The 20880-nt window shown below is 57.8% G+C and overlaps 1 protein-coding gene across 1 annotated transcript in view; it reads right to left on the bottom strand.

Annotated features, from left to right (window-relative positions):
* Positions 1–20880, bottom strand: part of LOC137306166 (POU domain, class 2, transcription factor 2-like) — a 565364-nt gene that overhangs the window by 6924 nt on the left and 537560 nt on the right. The window contains exons 13-15 of the mRNA XM_067975227.1: positions 15845–15911; positions 8473–8602; positions 7163–7236 (exon numbers count right to left, since the gene is read on the bottom strand). Coding sequence (XP_067831328.1) covers positions 7163–7236; positions 8473–8602; positions 15845–15911 — 271 coding nt within the window. The remainder of the gene's footprint in view (positions 1–7162; positions 7237–8472; positions 8603–15844; positions 15912–20880) is intronic.

Consider the following 20880-nt stretch of genomic DNA (forward strand, 5'->3'; position numbering starts at 1 on the left):
CTCACTACATGCAGTAAGAACACAAAATATACAATGAGAACACACCATACACAGTGAGAACACACCATGTACAGTGAGAATACACAGTGCAAAAACACCGTATACAGAGAATACACAGTAAGAACTCACCATATATATGTGAGAATTTAGTGAGAATACACCGTATACAGTGAGAATACACACTGCACAGTCAGAATAGCCAGTGCAGTGAGAATACCCTGTGCACTTTGACCAGCCAGTTCAGTCATAAAACCCTGTACACTGTCAATAGCCAGTACAGTGAGAAAAATCTGTGCCCAAAAGTGGGATATAGAGGGCACACACTAGGGAGCGGTGGGATGTAGAGGGGACAGACTGGAGAACACAGGGGTATAGAGGGGACACATTGGGGAACAGAGGGGTATAGAGGGCACATTGGGGAAGAGAGGGATATAGAGGGGACACACTGGGGAACAGTGGGGTATAGTGGGACACACTGGTGAACAGAGGGATATAGAGGGGACACACTGGGGAACAGAGGGATATAGAGGGGACACACTGGGGAACAGAGGGATATAGAGGGGACACACTGGGGAACAGAGGGATATAGAGGGGACACACTGGTGAACAGTGGGATATAGTGGGACACACTGGGGAACAGAGGGATATAGAGGGGACACACTGGGGAACAGAGGGATATAGAGGGGACACACTGGGGAATAGAGGGATATAGAGGGGACACACTGGGGAACAGTGGGATATAGTGGGACACACTGGGGAACAGTGGGATATAGTGGGACACACTGGTGAACAGAGGGATATAGAGGGGACACACTGGTAAACAGAGGGATATAGAGGGGACACACTGGGGAACAGTGGGATATAGAGGGGACACACTGGGGAACAGTGGGATATAGGGGAGACACACTGGGGAAAAGTTGGGTACAGGATGGAGACACTGGGGAACAGAGGGATATAGAGGGGACACACTGGGGAACAGAGGGATAGAGAAAGGACACACTGGGAAGAGAGGGAAACAGAGGAGACACTTTAGGGTACATTGGGAAACATAGGGGACACACAGGAGAACAGTGGGATATAGAGGGGACACACTGGAGAACAGTGGGGAAAAGAGGGGACATGCAGGAATAACAGTGGGATATAGAGGAGACAAACTAGGGAACAGAGGATTACAGAGAGGATGCATTGAGGAACAGGGGTATAGAGGGGACACACTGGGGAACAGAAGGAACACACTGGGAAACAGTTGGATATAGACAGGGCACAATTGTGAACAGAGGGATATAGAAAGGACACACTGTGGAACACAGAGATATAGAGGAGACACACTGGGGTACAATGGTATCTCGAGGGGCAAAACTGGGTAACAGCGGGGTATCGAGGGGACACACTGGGGAACAGAGGGATATCGAGAGGACACACTGGGGAGCAGTGCGATATAGAGGGGACACACTGGGGAACAGAGGGATGTAGAGGGGACACACTGGGGATCAGAGGGATATAGACGGGGCACGCTGGCAAAACAGAGGCAATTAGAGGGGACACACTGGGGAACAGTGGTACATAGAGAGGATATCCTGGGGAACAGAGGGAAAAAGAGGGGATGCACTGGGGAACAAAAGGATATAGAGGGGACACACTGGGGAACAGTGGAATATAGAGGGGACACACTGGGGAACAGAGGGATAGAGAAAGGACACACTGAGAAGAGAGGGAAACAGAGGAGACACATTGGGGTACATTGGGAAACACAGGGGACACACCTGAGAATAGTGGGATAAGGAGGGGACACACTGGGGAAAAGAGGGAAATAGAGAGCACACACTGGGGAACTAGGCGATATAGAAGGGACACACTGGGAAGCTGTGGGATATAGAGGGGACACACTGGGGAACAGGGGGATATCGCAGGGACACACTGGGGAACAGTGGGCTATAGAGGGGACACACTGGGGAACAGTGGGCTATAGAGGGGACACACTGGGGAACAGAGGGATATAGAGGGGACACACTGGGGAACAGAGGGATATAGAGGGGACACACTGGGGAACAGAGGGATATAGAGGGGACACACTGGGGAACAGAGGGATATAGAGGGGACACACTGGGGAACAGAGGGATATAGAGGGGACACACTGGGGAACAGTGGGATACAGAGGAGACACACTGGGGAACAGTGGGATATAGAGGAGACACACTGGGGTACAGAGCGATATAGACACACTGGGGAACAGTGGTATATGGAGGGGACACACTGGGGAACAGTGGGATATCGAGGAGACACAGTGGGGTACAGAGGGATATAGACACACTGGGGAACAGTGGTATTTCGAGGGGCAAAATTGGGTAACAGCGGGGTATAGAGGGGACACACTGGGGAACAGTGGGATATCGAGGGAACACACTTGAGAACAGAAGGATATAGAGGGGGCACGCGGGGGAACAGGGTGATATAGAGGAGACACAGTGCGGAACAAGGGGATTATGGGGAGACGTATTGGGGAACAGTGGGATGAGGAGGGGACACACTGGGGAACAGAGGGGCATAGAGAGGAAACTCTGGGGAACAGAGGGATATGGAGGGGACACACTGGGGAATATAGCGATATGGTGGGGACACGACAAAGGCAAACCAAGCCCAGTCGACCCTGCAAAGTCCTCCTCACTAACATCTGGGGACTTGTGCCAAAATTGGGAGAGCTGTCCCACAGACTAGTCAAACAACAGCCTGACATAGCCAGACTCACAGAATCATATCTTTCAGCCAACGTCCCAGACTCTTCCATCACCATGCCTGGGTATGTCCTGTCTCACCGGCAGGACAGACCCACCAGAGGTGGCGGTACAGTAATATACAGTCAGGAGGGAGTGGCCCTGGGAGTCCTCAACATTGACTCTGGACCCCATGAAATCTCATGGCATCAGGTCAAACATGGGCAAGGAAACCTCCTGCTGATTACCACCTACCGTCCTCCCTCAGCTGATGAATCAGTCCTCCTCCATGTTGAACACCACTTGGAGGAAGCACTGAAGGTAGCAAGGGTACAGAATATACTCTGGGTGAGGGACTTCAATGTCCATCACCAAGAGTGGCTCGGTAGCACCACTACTGACCGAGCTGGCCGAGTCCTGAAGGACATAGCTGCCAGACTGGGCCTGCGGCAGGTGATGAGCGAACCAACACGAGGGAAAAACCTACTAGACCTCGTCTTCACCAATCTACCTGACGCAGATGCATCTGTCCATAACAGTATTGGTAGGAGTGACCACTGCACAGTCCTCATGGAGATGAAGTCCTGTCTTCACACTGAGGACACCATCCAACGTGTTGTGTGGCACTACCACCGTGCTAAATGGGATAGATTCAGAACAGATCTAGCAGCTCAAAACTGGGCATCCATGAGACACTGTGGGCCATCAGCAGCAGCAGAATTGTATTCCAGCACAATCTGTAACCTCATGGCCTGGCATATTCCTCACTCTACCATTACCAACAAGCCAGGGGATCAACCCTGGTTCAATGAGGAGTGTCGAAGAGTATGCCAGGAGCAGCACCAGGCATACCTAAAAATGAGGTGCCAACCTGGTGAAGCTACAACTCAGGACTACATGCATGCTAAACAGTGGAAGCAACATGCTATGGACAGAGCTAAGCGATTCCACAACCATCGGATCAGATCAAAGCTCTGCAGTCCTGCCACATCCAGTCGTGAATAGTGGTGGACAATTAAACAACTAAAGGGAGGAGGAGGCTCTGTAAACATCCCCATCCTCAATGATGGCGGAGTCCAGCACGTGAGTGCAAAAGACAAGGCTGAAGTGTTTGCAACCATCTTCAGCCAGAAGTGCCGAGTGGATGATCCATCTCGGCCTCCTCCCGATATCCCCACCATCACAGAAGCCAGTCTTCAGCCAATTCGATTCACTCCATGTGATATCAAGAAACGGCTGAGTGCACTGGATACAGCAAAGGCTATGGGCCCCGGCAGCATCCCGGTTGTAGTGCTGAAGACTTGTGCTCCAGAACTAGCTGCGCCTCTAGCCAAGCTGCTCCAGTACAGCTACAACACTGGCCTCTACCCGACAATGTGGAAAATTGCCCAGGTATGTCCTGTCCACAAAAAGCAGGACAAATCCAACCCGGCCAATTACCGCCCCATCAGTCTACTCTCAATCATCAGCAAAGTGATGGAAGGTGTCGTCGACAGTGCTATCAAGCGGCACTTACTCACCAATAACCTGCTCATCGATGCTCAGTTTGGGTTCCGTCAGGACCACTCGGCTCCAGACCTCATTACAGCCTTGGTCCAAACATGGACAAAAGAGCTGAATTTCAGAGGTGAGGTGAGAGTGACTGCCCTTGACATCAAGGCAGCATTTGACCGAGTGTGGCACCAAGGAGCCCGAGTAAAATTGAAGTCAATGGGAATCGGGGGAAAACTCTCCAGTGGCTGGAGTCATACCTAGCACAAAGGAAGATGGTAGTGGTTGTTGGAGGCCAATCATCTCAGCCCCAGGGCATTGCTGCAGGAGTTCCTCAGGGCAGTGTCCTAGGCACAACCATCTTCAGCTGCTTCATCAATGACCTTCCCTCCATTATAAGGTCAGAAATGGGCATGTTCGCTGATGATTGCACAGTGTTCAGTTGCATTCCTCAGATAATGAAGCAGTCCCTGCCCGCATGCAACAAGACCTGGACAACACCCAGGCTTGGGCTGATAAGTGGCAAGTAACATTTGCTCCAGACAAGTGCCAGGCAATGACCATCTCCAACCTCCCCTTGACATTCAACGGCATTACGATCACCGAATCACCCACCATCAACATCATAGGGGTCACCACTGACCAGAAACTTAACTGGACCAGCCACATAAATACTGTGGCTACAAGAGCAGGTCAGAGGCTGGGTATTCTGCGGCGAGTGACTCACCTCCTGACTCCCCAAAGCCTTTCCACCATCTGCAAGGCACAAGTCAGGAGTGTGATGGAATACTCTCCACTTGCCTGGATGAGTGCAGCTCCAACAACACTCAAGAAGCTCGACACCATCCAGGACAAAGCAGCCCACTTGATTGGCACCCCATCCACCACCCTAAACATTCACTCCCTTCACCGCTGGCGCACTGTGGCTGCAGTGTGTACCATCCACAGGATGTACTGCAGCAACTCGCCAAGGCTTCTTCAACAGCACCTCCCAAACCCATGACCTCTACCACCTAGAAGGACAAGGGCAGCAGGCACATGGGAACAACACCACCTGCACGTTCCCCTCCAAGTCACACACCATCCCGACTTGGAAATATATCGCCGTTCCTTCATCATCGCTGGGTCAAAATCCTGGAACTCCCTTCCCAACAGCACTGTGGGAGAACCGTCACCACACGGACTGCAGCGGTTCAAGAAGGCGGCTCACCACCACCTTCTCAAGGGCAATTAGGGATGGGCAATAAATGCCGGCCTCGCCAGCAATGCCCACATCCCATGAACGAATAAAAAAAAACACTGGGGAATAGTGGGATATGGAGGGGACACACTGGGGAATAGAGGGATATGGAGGGGACACACTGGGGAATAGAGGGATATGGAGGGGACACACTGGGGAATAGAGGGATATGGAGGGGACACACTGGGGAACAGAGGGATATGGAGGGGACAGACTGGGGAATAGAGGGATATGGAGGGGACACACTGGGGAATAAAGGGATATGGAGGGGACACACTGGGGAACAGAGGGATATGGAGGGGACAGACTGGGGAATAGAGGGATATGGAGGGGACACACTGGGGAACAGGGGGATATAGAGGGGACACACTGGGGAATAGAGGGATATAGAGGGGATACACTGGGGAATAGAGGGATATGGAGGGGACACACTGGGGAATAGAGGGATATGGAGGGGACACACTGGGGAATAGAGGGATATGGAGGGGACACACTGGGGAACAGGGGGATATAGAGGGGACACACTGGGGAATAGAGGGATATGGAGGGGACACACTGGGGAACAGAGGGATATGGAGGAGACACACTGGGGAACAGAGGGATATAGAGGGGACACACTGGGGAACAGAGGGATATGGAGGGGATACACTGGGGAATAGAGGGATATGGAGGGGACACACTGGGGAACAGAGGGATATGGAGGGGACACACTGGGGAACAGAGGGATATGGAGGGGACACACTGGGGAACAGAGGGATATGGAGGGGACACACTGGGGAACAGAGGGATATAGAGGGGACACACTGGGGAACGGAGGGATATAGAGGGGACACACTGGGGAACAGAGGGATATGGAGCGGACAGACTGGGGAATAGAGGGATATGGAGGGGACACACTGGGGAACAGAGGGATATGGAGGAGACACACTGGGGAACAGAGGGATATAGAGGGGACACACTGGGGAACAGAGGGATATGGAGGAGACACACTGGGGAACAGAGGGATATAGAGGGGACACACTGGGGAACAGAGGGATATGGAAGGGACACACTGGCGAACAGAGGGATATGGAAGGGACACACTGGCGAACAGAGGGATATAGAGGGGACACACTGGGGAACAGAGGGATATAGCCACACTGGGGAACAGAGGGATATGGAGGGGACACACTGGGGAACAGTGGGATATAGAGGGGACACACTGGGGAACAGAGGGATACAGAAGGGACACACTGGGGAACAGAGGGATATAGAGGGGACACACTGGGGAACAGAGGGATATAGAGGGGACACACTGGGGAATAGAGGGATATGGAGGGGACACACTGGGGAACAGAGGGATATAGACAGGACACACTGGGGAACGGTCAGATCTGGCCCACTGTCTGTAAGAGCTGTCACCTCAAACGTCCTCAAGGTCACAGAGGCCAGAGGCCGGGGACACAGGGGCGGCAAAATAGGTAGTCTGCATTCAAATGGAAGAAATATGATTCAGCCCTTTGGGGTGGGGGGAGAGTCAGCACCTTCAGTGAAACATATGAAGTGCTTTGTGTGACACGGATGAAGTGCTTTGTGTGACACGGATGAAGTGCCATGTGTGACACGGATGATGTGCTATGTGTGACACGGATGATGTGCTATGTGGTATGATCACTGCACAGACAGCACTATGGAGTGTGTGTGGGAAATGGAGTGAGTTCACACACAGATACAAACAAACCTTGGATGGTGGCCAAGGGATTGTTGGCCATTAGCGAGGGATTAATCCCGTGGTTCACACCCAGCACTGAACTCCTGTAATCCAACCAAATAAAAGGCATTCAGAACCTGTGCTCACCCTGTGCACACATGGTGATGTCGGTGAGGGGGGTAGAGTGGAGACGAACTCCCAGAGCCCAGTGACCCTTCCACAAGCTCTCGTCAGACACCAGCTCACCCCACATCACAAGCTCCTTCTCCATCTCACTCACTCTCTCTCCTCTCTCCAACTCTCTCTCTGCCTCCCTCGATTTCTGTCTCCCTCTCCTTTCTCGCTATCTCCCTCTCTCTTTCTCTCACTATCATTCCCTTTCCTTTCTCCCTATCTCTCCTTCTCTCTCTACTTTCTCCCTCTCTCTCCCCTCTCTCTCTTTATCCCCGTCTCCTCTCTCTCCATCTCCTTTCTCCCCATCTCACCAACTCCCCTCTCGCTTCTTTCTTTCTGTCTTCCTCTCTTTTTCCTTGTCTCTCCCTCTCTGTCTCCTTGTCTCTTCCTCTCTCCCTCTCCGTCTCCCCTTGTCTCTCTCTCCTTCCCTGTGTCTCTCCCTGTTTCCCTGCCTGTCTCCTTGTCTCGCCCTCTGTCTCTCCTAGTCTCTCCGTCTGTCTGCCTCTCCCTGTCTCTCTCCCTCTCCCCTTGTCTCTCCCTCTCTCCCTGTCCCTCCCCCTCTCTGTCTCCCTCTCTCTATCTCTTTCTCCCTCCCTCTCTCTCTCTGTCTCCCCTTGTCCCTCCCTCTCTCTCTCCATCTCGCCTTGTCCCTCCATCCCTCTCTCTCCCTCTCTCTTTCTCCCTCCCTCTCCTTGTCTCTCCCTGTCTCTCCTTGTCCCTCCCTCCCTCTTTTCCTCTCACTTTTTCTCTCTCCATCTCCCTATTTTTCCGAGACCCTCTGTCTCTCTCTCTCTCTCTCTCCTCTATCTCTCCCTCCCTCCCTCTCCCTGTCTCACTCACTCTCCTTCTCCCTGTCTCTCTCTCTCTCTCCGTCTCTCCCTCCCTGTCCCTCTCTCTCTCTCTCCCTCCCTGTCTCCCTCTCTCTCTCCCTCCCTGTCTCCCTCTCTCTCTCTCCCTCCCTGTCTCCCCCTCTCCCTGTCTCTCTCCCTCTCCCTGTCTCTCCACCTCTCCCTTTCTCTCTCCCTCTCCGTCTCTCTCCCTCTCCCTGTCTCTCTCCCTCTCGCTCCCTGTCTCTCTCCATTGTTCCTTGTGAGGATGAGAGAGTGGGTGAGTGTTTGTCAGGTGTACGTTCTGGCCCCTGGTGACGGCCATTTCTTGCTGCTTACCCTGTGCTTGAGGTGAGGCCGGTCAGTGCCAGTGAGTGGCTGCTGTTTGTGCTGTTATTGGGTGGGGTGGGAGAGGAGTTCAGTGCAGACATTGAGCACCCAGTAATCCCCGCAGTGTTCATCACACCAGCTGAAAGGGCAAAGAGTCACAGTCAAAATTATTGCTCAGAGCGACACAATCACGGCCAGGACCTGTCCCAAACCATGTCCCAGTCCCGCACCCTGTCCCGGTCCCGCACCCTGTCCCATTCCCGTACCCTGTCCCGGTCCCACACCCTGTCCCATTCCCGCACCCTGTCCCGGTCCCGCACCCTGTCCCATTCCCGTACCCTGTCCCGGTCCCACACCCTGTCCCATTCCCGCACCCTGTCCCGGTCCCGCACCCTGTCCCATTCCCGCACCCTGTCCCATTCCCGCACCCTGTCCCATTCCCGCACCCTGTCCCGGTCCCGCACCCTGTCCCATTCCCGCACTCTGTCCCATTCCCACACCCTGTCCCATTCCCGCACCCTGTCCCGGTCCCACACCCTGTCCCATTCCCGCACCCTGTCCCATTCTCGCACCCCGTCCCATTCCCGCACCCCGTCCCATTCACGCACCCTGCACCGGTCCCGCACCCAGTCCCGTTCCCGCACCCCGTCCCGGTCCCGCACCCCGTCCCGGTCCCGCACCCCGTCCCGGTCCCGCACCCTGTCCCATTCCCGCACCCTGTCCCATTCCCGCACCCTGTCCCATTCCCGCACCCCATCCCATTCCCGCACCCCGTCCCATTCCCGCACCCCGTCCCGGTCCCGCACCCCGTCCCATTCCCGCACCCCGTCCCATTCCCGCACCCCGTCCCGGTCCCGCACCCTGTCCCATTCCCGCACCCCGTCCCGGTCCCGCACCCCGTCCCATTCCCGCACCCCGTCCCATTCCCGCACCCCGTCCCATTCCCGCACCCCGTCCCGGTCCCACACCCCGTCCCATTCCCGCACCCCGTCCCATTCCCGCACCCCGTCCCATTCCCGCACCCCATCCCATTCCCGCACCCCGTCCCATTCCCGCACCCCGTCCCATTCCCGCACCCATTCCCGCACCCATTCCCGCACCCTGTCCCATTCCCGCACCCCGTCCCGGTCCCGCACCCCGTCCCGGTCCCGCACCCCGTCCCATTCCCGCACCCCGTCCCGGTCCAGCACCCCGTCCCATTCCCGCACCCCGTCCCGGTCCCGCACCCCGTCCCATTCCCGCACCCCGTCCCATTCCCGCACCCCGTCCCATTCCCGCACCCCGTCCCATTCCCGCACCCCGTCCCGGTCCCGCACCCCGTCCCATTCCCGCACCCCGTCCCGGTCCCGCACCCCGTCCCATTCCCGCACCCTGTCCCGGTCCCACACCCTGTCCCATTCCCGCACCCCGTCCCGGTCCCGCACCCCGTCCCATTCCCGCACCCCGTCCCGGTCCCGCTCCCCGTCCCATTCCCGCACCCTGTCCCGGTCCCACACCCTGTCCCATTCCCGCACCCCGTCCCATTCCCGCACCCCGTCCCATTCCCGCACCCCGTCCCGGTCCCGCACCCCGTCCCGTTCCCGCACCCCGTCCCATTCCCGCACCCCGTCCCGGTCCCGCACCCCGTCCCGTTCCCGCACCCCGTCCCGGTCCCGCACCCCGTCCCATTCCCGCACCCCGTCCCATTCCCGCACCCCGTCCCGGTCCCGCACCCCGTCCCATTCCCGCACCCCGTCCCATTCCCGCACCCCGTCCCGGTCCCGCACCCCGTCCCATTCCCGCACCCCGTCCCGGTCCCGCACCCCGTCCCATTCCCGCACCCCGTCCCATTCCCGCACCCCGTCCCATTCCCGCACCCCGTCCCGGTCCCGCACCCCGTCCCATTCCCGCACCCCGTCCCATTCCCGCACCCCGTCCCATTCCCGCACCCCGTCCCGGTCCCGCACCCCGTCCCGGTCCCGCACCCCGTCCCGGTCCCGCACCCCGTCCCGGTCCCGCACCCCGTCCCGTTCCCTCACCCCGTCCCGTTCCCGCACCCCGTCCCATTCCCGCACCCCGTCCCGGTCCCGCACCCCGTCCCATTCCCGCACCCCGTCCCATTCCCGCACCCCGTCCCATTCCCGCACCCCGTCCCGGTCCCGCACCCCGTCCCGGTCCCGCACCCCGTCCCGGTCCCGCACCCCGTCCCGGTCCCGCACCCTGTCCCGTTCCCTCACCCCGTCCCATTCCCGCACCCCGTCCCATTCACGCACCCTGCACCGGTCCCGCACCCTGCCCCGGTCCCGCACCCTGTCCCGTTCCCGCACCCCGTCCCGGTCCCGCACCCCGTCCCGGTCCCGCACCCTGTCCCATTCCCGCACCCTGTCCCATTCCCGCACCCCGTCCCGGTCCCGCACCCCATCCCATTCCCGCACCCCGTCCCATTCCCGCACCCCGTCCCGGTCCCGCACCCCGTCCCATTCCCGCACCCCGTCCCGGTCCCGCACCCCGTCCCATTCCCGCACCCCGTCCCATTCCCGCACCCCGTCCCATTCCCGCACCCCGTCCCATTCCCGCACCCCATCCCGGTCCCGCACCCTGTCCCATTCCCGCACCCTGTCCCGGTCTCACACCCTGTCCCATTCCCGCACCCTGACCCGGTCCCACACCCTGTCCCATTCCCGCACCCCGTCCCGGTCCCGCACCCCGTCCCATTCCCGCACCCCGTCCCGGTCCCGCACCCCGTCCCATTCCCGCACCCTGTCCCGGTCCCACACCCTGTCCCATTCCCGCACCCCGTCCCGGTCCCGCACCCTGTCCCATTCCCGCACCTCGTCCCATTCCCGCACCCTGTCCCATTCCCGCACCCTGTCCCATTCCCGCACCCCGTCCCGGTCCCGCACCCCGTCCCATTCCCGCACCCCGTCCCATTCCCGCACCCCGTCCCATTCCCGCACCCCGTCCCATTCCCGCACCCCGTCCCATTCCCGCACCCCGTCCCATTCCCGCACCCCGTCCCATTCCCGCACCCCGTCCCATTCCCGCACCCCGTCCCATTCCCGCACCCCGTCCCATTCCCGCACCCCGTCCGGGTCCCGCACCCCGTCCCATTCCCGCACCCCGTCCCGGTCCCGCACACCGTCCCATTCCCGCACCCCGTCCCGGTCCCGCACCCCGTCCCATTCCCGCACCCCGTCCCATTCCCGCACCCCGTCCCATTCCCGCACCCCGTCCCGGTCCCGCTCCCCGTCCCATTCCCGCACCCCGTCCCGGTCCCGCACCCCGTCCCATTCCCGCACCCTGTCCCGGTCCCACACCCTGTCCCATTCCCGCACCCTGTCCCGGTCCCACACCCTGTCCCATTCCCGCACCCCGTCCCGGTCCCGCACCCCGTCCCATTGCCGCACCCCGTCCCTGTCCCGCACACCGTCCCATTCCCGCACCCCGTCCCATTCCCGTACCCCGTCCCATTCCCGCACCCCGTCCCATTCCCGCACCCCGTCCCATTCCCGCACCCCGTCCCGGTCCCGCACCCCGTCCCATTCCCGCACCCCGTCCCATTCCCGCACCCCGTCCCGGTCCCGCACCCCGTCCCGGTCCCGCACCCCGTCCCGGTCCCGCACCCCGTCCCGGTCCCGCACCCTGTCCCGTTCCCTCACCCCGTCCCATTCCCGCACCCCGTCCCGGTCCCGCACCCTGCACCGGTCCCGCACCCTGCCCCGGTCCCGCACCCTGTCCCGTTCCCGCACCCCGTCCCGGTCCCGCACCCCGTCCCGGTCCCGCACCCCGTCCCATTCCCGCACCCTGTCCCATTCCCGCACCCCGTCCCGGTCCCGCACCCCGTCCCATTCCCGCACCCTGTCCCGGTCCCGCACCCCGTCCCATTCCCGCACCCCGTCCCATTCCCGCACCCCGTCCCATTCCCGCACCCCGTCCCGGTCCCGCACCCCGTCCCATTCCCGCACCCTGTCCCGGTCCCGCACCCCGTCCCATTCCCGCACCCCGTCCCATTCCCGCACCCCGTCCCGGTCCCGCACCCTGTCCCGGTCCCGCACCCCGTCCCATTCCCGCACCCCGTCCCATTCCCGCACCCCGTCCCGGTCCCGCACCCCGTCCCATTCCCGCACCCCGTCCCATTCCCGCACCCCGTCCCATTCCCGCACCCTGTCCCGGTCCCGCACCCTGTCCCATTCCCGCACCCTGTCCCGGTCCCACACCCTGTCCCATTCCCGCACCCTGTCCCGGTCCCGCTCCCTGTCCCCGTCCCGTACCCTGTCCCATTCCCGCACCCTGTCCCATTCCCGCACCCCGTCCCGGTCCCGCACCCCGTCCCATTCCCGCACCCCGTCCCATTCCCGCACCCCGTCCCATTCCCGCACCCATTCCCGCACCCTGTCCCATTCCCGCACCCCGTCCCATTCCCGCACCCCGTCCCGGTCCCGCACCCCGTCCCATTCCCGCACCCCGTCCCATTCCCGCACCCCGTCCCGGTCCCGCACCCCGTCCCATTCCCGCACCCCGTCCCGGTCCCGCACCCCGTCCCATTCCCGCACCCTGTCCCGGTCCCACACCCTGTCCCATTCCCGCACCCCGTCCCGGTCCCGCACCCCATCCCATTCCCGCACCCCGTCCCATTCCCGCACCCCGTCCCGGTCCCGCACCCCGTCCCATTCCCGCACCCCGTCCCGGTCCCGCACCCCGTCCCATTCCCGCACTCCGTCTCATTCCCGCACCCCGTCTCATTCCCGCACCCCGTCCCATTCCCGCACCCTGTCCCGGTCCCGCACCCTGTCCCATTCCCGCACCCTGTCCCGGTCCCACACCCTGTCCCATTCCCGCACCCTGTCCCGGTCCCGCACCCTGTCCCCGTCCCGCACCCTGTCCCATTCCCGCACCCCGTCCCATTCCCGCACCCCGTCCCATTCCCGCACCCCGTCCCATTCCCGCACCCCGTCCCGGTCCCGCACCCCGTCCCATTCCCGCACCCTGTCCCGGTCCCGCACCCTGTCCCGGTCCCACACCCTGTCCCATTCCCGCACCCTGTCCCGGTCCCGCACCCTGTCCCGGTCCCGCACCCTGTCCCGGTCCCGCACCCTGTCCCCGTCCCGCACCCTGTCCCAGTCCCGCACCCTGTCCCATTCCCGCACCCTGTCCCAGTCCCGCACCCTGTCCCAGTCCCGCACCCTGTCCCAGTCCCGCACCCTGTCCCGGTCCCGCACCCTGTCCCATTCCCACACCATGTCCCGGTCCCACACCCTGTCCCATTCCCGCACTCTATCCCGGTCCCGCACCCTGTCCCGGTCCCGCACCCCGTCCCATTCCCGCACCCCGTCCCATTCCCGCACCCCGTCCCATTCCCGCACCCCGTCCCATTCCCGCACCCCGTCCCGGTCCCGCACCCCGTCCCATTCCCGCACCCTGTCCCGGTCCCGCACCCTGTCCCGGTCCCACACCCTGTCCCATTCCCGCACCCTGTCCCGGTCCCGCACCCTGTCCCGGTCCCGCACCCTGTCCCGGTCCCGCACCCTGTCCCATTCCCGCACCCTGTCCCAGTCCCGCACCCTGTCCCAGTCCCGCACCCTGTCCCATTCCCGCACCCTGTCCCATTCCCGCACCCTGTCCCATTCCCGCACTCTGTCCCGGTCCCACACCCTGTCCCATTCCCGCACCCTGTCCCAGTCCCGCACCCTGTCCCAGTCCCGCACCCTGTCCCAGTCCCGCACCCTGTCCCAGTCCCGCACCCTGTCCCTGTCGCGCACTCTGTCCCATTCCCGCACCCTGTCCCGGTCCCGCACCCTGTCCCGGTCCCGCACCCTGTCCCGGTCCCGCACCCTGTCCCATTCCCGCACCCGGTCCCATTCCCGCACCCCGTCCCGGTCCCGCACCCCTTCCCATTCCCGCACCCCGTCCCATTCCCGCACCCCGTCCCATTCCCGCACCCCGTCCCATTCCCGCACCCCGTCCCATTCCCGCACCCCGTCCCATTCCCGCACCCTGTCCCGGTCCCGCACCCTGTCCCGGTCCCGCATCCTGTCCCATTCCCGCACCCTGTCCCATTCCCACACCATGTCCCGGTCCCGCACCCTGTCCCATTCCCGCACTCTATCCCGGTCCCGCACCCTGTCCCGGTCCCGCACCCCGTCCCATTCCCGCACCCCGTCCCATTCCCGCACGCCGTCCCATTCCCGCACCCCGTCCCATTCCCGCACCCCGTCCCGGTCCCGCACCCTGTCCCGGTCCCGCACCCTGTCCCGGTCCCGCACCCTGTCCCATTCCCGCACCCTGTCCCATTCCCGCACTCTGTCCCGGTCCCACACCCTGTCCCATTCCCGCGCCCTGTCCCAGTCCCGCACCCTGTCCCAGTCCCGCACTCTGTCCCATTCCCGCACCCTGTCCCGGTCCCACACCCTGTCCCGGTCCCACACCCTGTCCCATTCCCGCACCCCGTCCCATTCCCGCACCCCGTCCCATTCTCGCACCCTGTCCCGGTCCCGCACCCTGTCCCGGTCCCACACCCTGTCCCATTCCTGCACCCCGTCCCATTCCCGCACCCCGTCCCGGTCCCGCAGCCCGTCCCATTCCCGCACCCCGTCCCATTCCCGCACCCCGTCCCATTCCCGCACCCCGTCCCATTCCCGCACCCAGTCCCATTCCCGCACCCCATCCCATTCCCGCACCCCGTCCCATTCCCGCACCCTGTCCCACACCCTGTCCCATTCCCGCACCCCGTCCCATTCCCGCACCCCGTCCCATTCTCGCACCCTGTCCCGGTCCCGCACCCTGTCCCGGTCCCACACCCTGTCCCATTCCTGCACCCCGTCCCATTCCCGCACCCCGTCCCGGTCCCGCAGCCCGTCCCATTCCCGCACCCCGTCCCATTCCCGCACCCCGTCCCATTCCCGCACCCTGTCCCGGTCCCGCACCCTGTCCCAGTCCCGCACCCTGTCCCAGTCCCGCACCCTGTCCCATTCCCGCACCCTGTCCCATTCCCACACCCTGTCCCGGTCCCACACCCTGTCCCATTCCCGCACCCTGTCCCAGTCCCGCACCCTGTCCCATTCCCGCACCCTGTCCCATTCCCGCACCCTGTCCCAGTCCCGCACCCTGTCCCATTCCCGCACCCTGTCCCAGTCCCGCACTCTGTCCCATTCCCGCACCCTGTCCCATTCCCACACCCTGTCCCGGTCCCACACCCTGTCCCGGTCCCACACCCTGTCCCATTCCCGCACCCTGTCCCAGTCCCGCACCCTGTCCCATTCCCACACCCTGTCCCAGTCCCACACCCTGTCCCGGTCCCACACCCTGTCCCAGTCCCGCACCCTGTCCCAGTCCCACACCCTGTCCCAGTCCCACACCCTGTCCCAGTCCCACACCCTGATGCAGAATTAACCCGTTCCTTTACCTGTTGTGCTCAGGCTGTTTGTGCCTTGTGACACCGGGACGTTCAAACCGGTCGGGTGAGGGGAAACCTGAATGAGAGGAGCAAAGGGAGAAATGGTTTGAGTTGTGTAACAGAGTGCAAGCAGGTCGATCTGTGTGCCATAAGATCATAGGAATCATAGAAAGGTTACAGCACAGAGGGAGGCCATTTGGCCCATCGATTCCGTGCCGACTCGAGACACGAATAATCCAGCCAGTCCCACTCCCCCGCCCTATCCCCGTAGCCCTGCAAATTTTTTCCTTTCAAGTACTTATCCAGTTCCCTTTTGAAGGCCATGATTGAATCTGCCTCCACCACCCCCTCGGGCAGTGCATTCCAGATCCTAAACACTCGCTGTGTAAATAAGTTTTTCCTCATGTCGCCTTTGGTTCTTTTGCCAATCACCTTAAATCCATGCCCTCTGGTTCTTGACCCTTCCGCCAATGGGAACAGTTTCTCCCGATCTACTCTGTCTGGACCCTTCATGATTTTGAAAACCTCGATCAAATCTCCTCGCAACCGTCTCTGTTCCAAGGAGAACAATCCCAGCTTCTCCAGTCTATCCACGTAACTAAAGTCCCTCATCCCTGGGATCATTCTAGTAAATCCCACTCTAAGGCCTTCACATCTTTCCTAAAGTGCGGTGCCCAAAACTGGGTAACATTAAAGGGAAACCAAAAGTTTCTAGAGGGAGGTGTGCAGAGCCACTTCCTTTAGTACGCCATGTTCCCAGTGCATTTCTCTCCCGGTGTTGCCAGTGTATTCACCATTTCCCAGTTTTCCCAGTGTATTTACTGTCTGCCTATTTTCCCACTTTATTCAATCTCTTCAAGTCTACCCAGTGTATTTATTGTCTCCCAGTGTTCCCACTGTATTCACTCTCCAAGTTTTCCCAGTTTCTCTTCAAGTATTCCCAGTGTATTGATTCTCTCCCAGTATTCCCTGTGTTATTATTGTCTCCCAGTGTTCCCAGTGAATTGAACTCTCTTCACTTGTTCCCTGTGTGTTTACCCTGGTTCAGTGTTTCCAGTGTATTTACTCTCTCACAGTGTTCCCAGTATATTTACTCTCTCCCAGTGTTCCCAGTATATTTACTCTCTCACAGTGTTCCCAGTGTATTTACTCTCTCCCAGTGTTCCCAGTATATTTACTCTCTCCCAGTGTTCCCAGTATATTTACTCTCTCACAGTGTTCCCAGCATATTTACTCTCTCCCAGTGTTCCCAGTATATTTACTCTCTCCCAGTGTTCCCAGTATATTTACTCTCTCCCAGTGTTTCCAGTATATGTACTCTCTCCCTCTGATCCCTGTATATTTACTCTGTCCCTGTGTTCCCAGTATATTTACTCTCCCCCTGTGTTCCCAGTGTATTCACTCTCAAGTGTTCAGTATTTTACCCATTTCTGGTATTTATGCAGTCTCTGTATATTGACTATGTTTCAGTGTTCCCAGTGAATTTACTGTCTCCCAGTGTTCACAGTGTAATCTCTCTCTCCAAGTGTTCATAGTATATTTATTTTCTCCCAGTTACGATATGCATTGTAGCCCACTGTTCCCTGTGTATTCATTCTCTTCAAGCATTCCCAGTGTATTTGCCCTGTTTCAATGTTTCCAGTATATTGACTCTGTCCCAGTTGTCCCCAAATTATTCACTCTGTTCAAGTGTTCCACGGATATTTACCGTGCGTCAGGTTTCCCTGCATGAATAACGTGTGTCAGGTTTCCCTGTATATTTACCGTGCGTCAATGTTCCCTGTATATTTACAGTGTGTCAGTGTTCCCTGTATATTGACCGTGCGTCAGTGTTCCCTGTATATTTACAGTGTGTCAGTGTTCCCTGTATATTTACAGTGTGTCAGTGTTCCCTGTATATTTACCGTGCGTCAGTGTTCCCTGTATATTTACAGTGTGTCAGTGTTCCCTGTATATTAACCGTGCGTCAGTGTTCCCTGTATATTTACCGTGTGTCAGGTTTCCCTGTACATTAACCGTGCGTCAGTGTTCCCTGTATATTTGCCGTGCGTCAGTGTTCCCTGTATATTTACCGTGCGTCAGTGTTCCCTGTATATTTACCGTGCGTCAGGTTTCCCTGAAAATTTACCGTGCGTCAGTGTTCCCTGTATATTTACAGTGTGTCAGTGTTCCCTGTATATTTACCGTGCGTCAGGTTTCCCTGAAAATTTACCGTGCGTCAGTGTTCACTGTATATTTACCGTGCGTCAGTGTTCCCTGTATATTTACCGTGCGTCAGTGTTCCCTGTATATTTACAGTGCGTCAGTGTTCCCTGTATATTTACCGTGCGTCAGTGTTCCCTGTATATTTACAGTGTGCCAGTGTTCCCTGTATATTTACAGTGCGTCAGTGTTCCCTGTATGTTTACCGTGCGTCAGGTTTCCCTGTATATTTACCGTGCGTCAGTGTTCCCTGTATATTTATCGTGCGTCAGTGTTCCCTGTATATTTACTGTGCGTCAGGTTTCCCTGTATATTTACCATGCGTCAGTGTTCCCTGTATATTTATCGTGCGTCAGTGTTCCCTGTATATTTACCGTGCGTCAGGTTTCCCTGTATATTTACCGTGCGTCAGTGTTCCCTGTATATTTACCGTGCGTCAGGTTTCCCTGTATATTTACCGTGCGTCAGTGTTCCCTGTATATTTATCGTGTGTCAGGTTTCCCTGTATATTTACCGTGCGTCAGTGTTCCCTGTATATTTACCGTGCGTCAGGTTTCTCTGTATATTTATCGTGTGTCAGGTTACCCTGTATATTTACCGTGCGTCAGTGTTCCCTGTATATTTACCGTGCGCCAGGTTTCCCTGTATATTTACCGTGCATCAGTGTTCCCTGTATATTTACCGTGCATCAGTGTTCCCTGTATATTTACCGTGCATCAGTGTTCCCTGTATATTTACCGTGCGTCAGTGTTCTCTGTATATTTACCGTGCGTCAGGTTTCTCTGTATATTTACCGTGCATCAGTGTTCCCTGTATATTTACCGTGTGTCAGTGTTCCCTGTATATTTACCGTGTGTCAGTGTTCCCTGTATATTTACCGTGCGTCAGGTTTCCCTGTATATTTACCGTGTGTCAGTGATCCCTATATATTTACCGTGCGTCAGTGTTCCCTGCATATTTACTGTGCGTCAGTGATCCCTGCATATTTACCGTGTGTCAGGTTTCCCTGTATATTTACCGTGCGTCAGTGTTCTCTGTATATTTACCGTGCGTCAGGTTTCCCTGTATATTTACCGTGCGTCAGTGTTCCCTGTATATTTACCGTGCGTCAGGTTTCCCTGTATATTTACCGTGCGTCAGGTTTCTCTGTATATTTACCGTGTGTCAGGTTTCCCTGTATATTTACTGTGTGTCAGTGTTCCCTGTATATTTACCGTGCGTCAGTGTTCCATGGATATTTACCGTGCGTCAGGTTTCCCTGTATATTTACCGTGCGTCAGGTTTCTCTGTATATTTACCGTGCGTCAGTGTTCCCTCGATATTTACCGTGCGCCAGGTTTCCCTGTATATTTACAGTGTGTCAGGTTTCTCTGTATATTTACCGTGCGTCAGTGTTCCCTGTATATTTACCGTGCGTCAGGTTTCCCTGTATATTTACTGTGTGTCAGTGTTCCCTGTATATTTACCGTGCGTCAGTGTTCCCTGGATATTTACCGTGCGTCAGGTTTCCCTGTATATTTACCGTGCGTCAGGTTTCTCTGCATATTTACCGTGCGTCAGTGTTGCCTCGATATTTACCGTGCGTCAGGTTTCCCTGTATATTTACAGTGTGTCAGGTTTCTCTGTATATTTACCGTGCGTCAGTGTTCCCTGTATATTTACCGTGCGTCAGTGTTCTCTGTATATTTAACGTGCGTCAGTGTTCCCGGTATATTCACCGTGTGTCAGTGTTCCCTGTATATTTACCGTGCGTCAGTGTTCCCTGTATATTTACCGTGCGTCAGTGTTCCCTGGATATTTACCGTGCATCAATGTTCCCTGGATATTTACCGTGCGTCAGGTTTCCCTGTATATTTACCGTGCGTCAGGTTTCCCTGTATATTTACCGTGCGTCAGTGTTCCCGGTATATTCACCGTGTGTCAGTGTTCCCTGTATATTTACCGTGCGTCAGTTTTCCCTGTATATTTACCGTGCGTCAGGTTTCTCTGTATATTTACCGTGCGTCAGGTTTCTCTGTATATTTATCGTGTGTCAGGTTTCCCTGCATATTTACCGTGCGTCAGGTTTCTCTGTATATTTACCGTGCGTCAGGTTTCCCTGTATATTTGCCGTGCGTCAGTGATCCCTGTATATTTACCGTGCGTCAGTGTTCCCTGTATATTTACCGTGCGTCAGTGTTCCCTGTATATTTACTGTGCGTCAGTGATCCCTGTATATTTACCGTGTGTCAGGTTTCCCTGTATATTTACCGTGCGTCAGTGTTCCCTGTATATTTACTGTGCGTCAGTGATCCCTGTATATTTACCGTGTGTCAGGTTTCCCTGTATATTTACCGTGCGTCAGTGATCCCTGTATATATACCGTGTGTCAGGTTTCCCTGTATATTTACCGTGCGTCAGTGTTCTCTCTATATTTACCGTGCGTCAGTGTTCTCTGTATATTTACCGTGCGTCAGTGTTCCCTGTATATTTACCGTGCGTCAGGTTTCCCTGCATATTTACCGTGCGTCAGGTTTCCCTGTATATTTACCGTGTGTCAGGTTTCCCTGTATATTTACTGTGTGTCAGTGTTCCCTGTATATTTACCGTGCGTCAGTGTTCCCTGTATATTTGCCGTGCGTCAGGTTTCCCTGTATATTTACCGTGCGTCAGTGTTCTCTGTATATTTAACGTGCGTCAGTGTTCCCTGTATATTCACCGTGTGTCAGTGTTCCCTGTATATTTACCGTGCGTCAGGTTTCCCTGTATATTTACCGTGCGTCAGTGTTCCCTGTATATTTACCATGCGTCAGTGTTCCCTGTATATTTACCGTGTGTCAGGTTTCCCTGTATAATTACCGTGC

The sequence above is a fragment of the Heptranchias perlo genome, chromosome 42, assembly GCF_035084215.1.
Source record: "Heptranchias perlo isolate sHepPer1 chromosome 42, sHepPer1.hap1, whole genome shotgun sequence".
NCBI lineage: Eukaryota > Metazoa > Chordata > Chondrichthyes > Hexanchiformes > Hexanchidae > Heptranchias > Heptranchias perlo.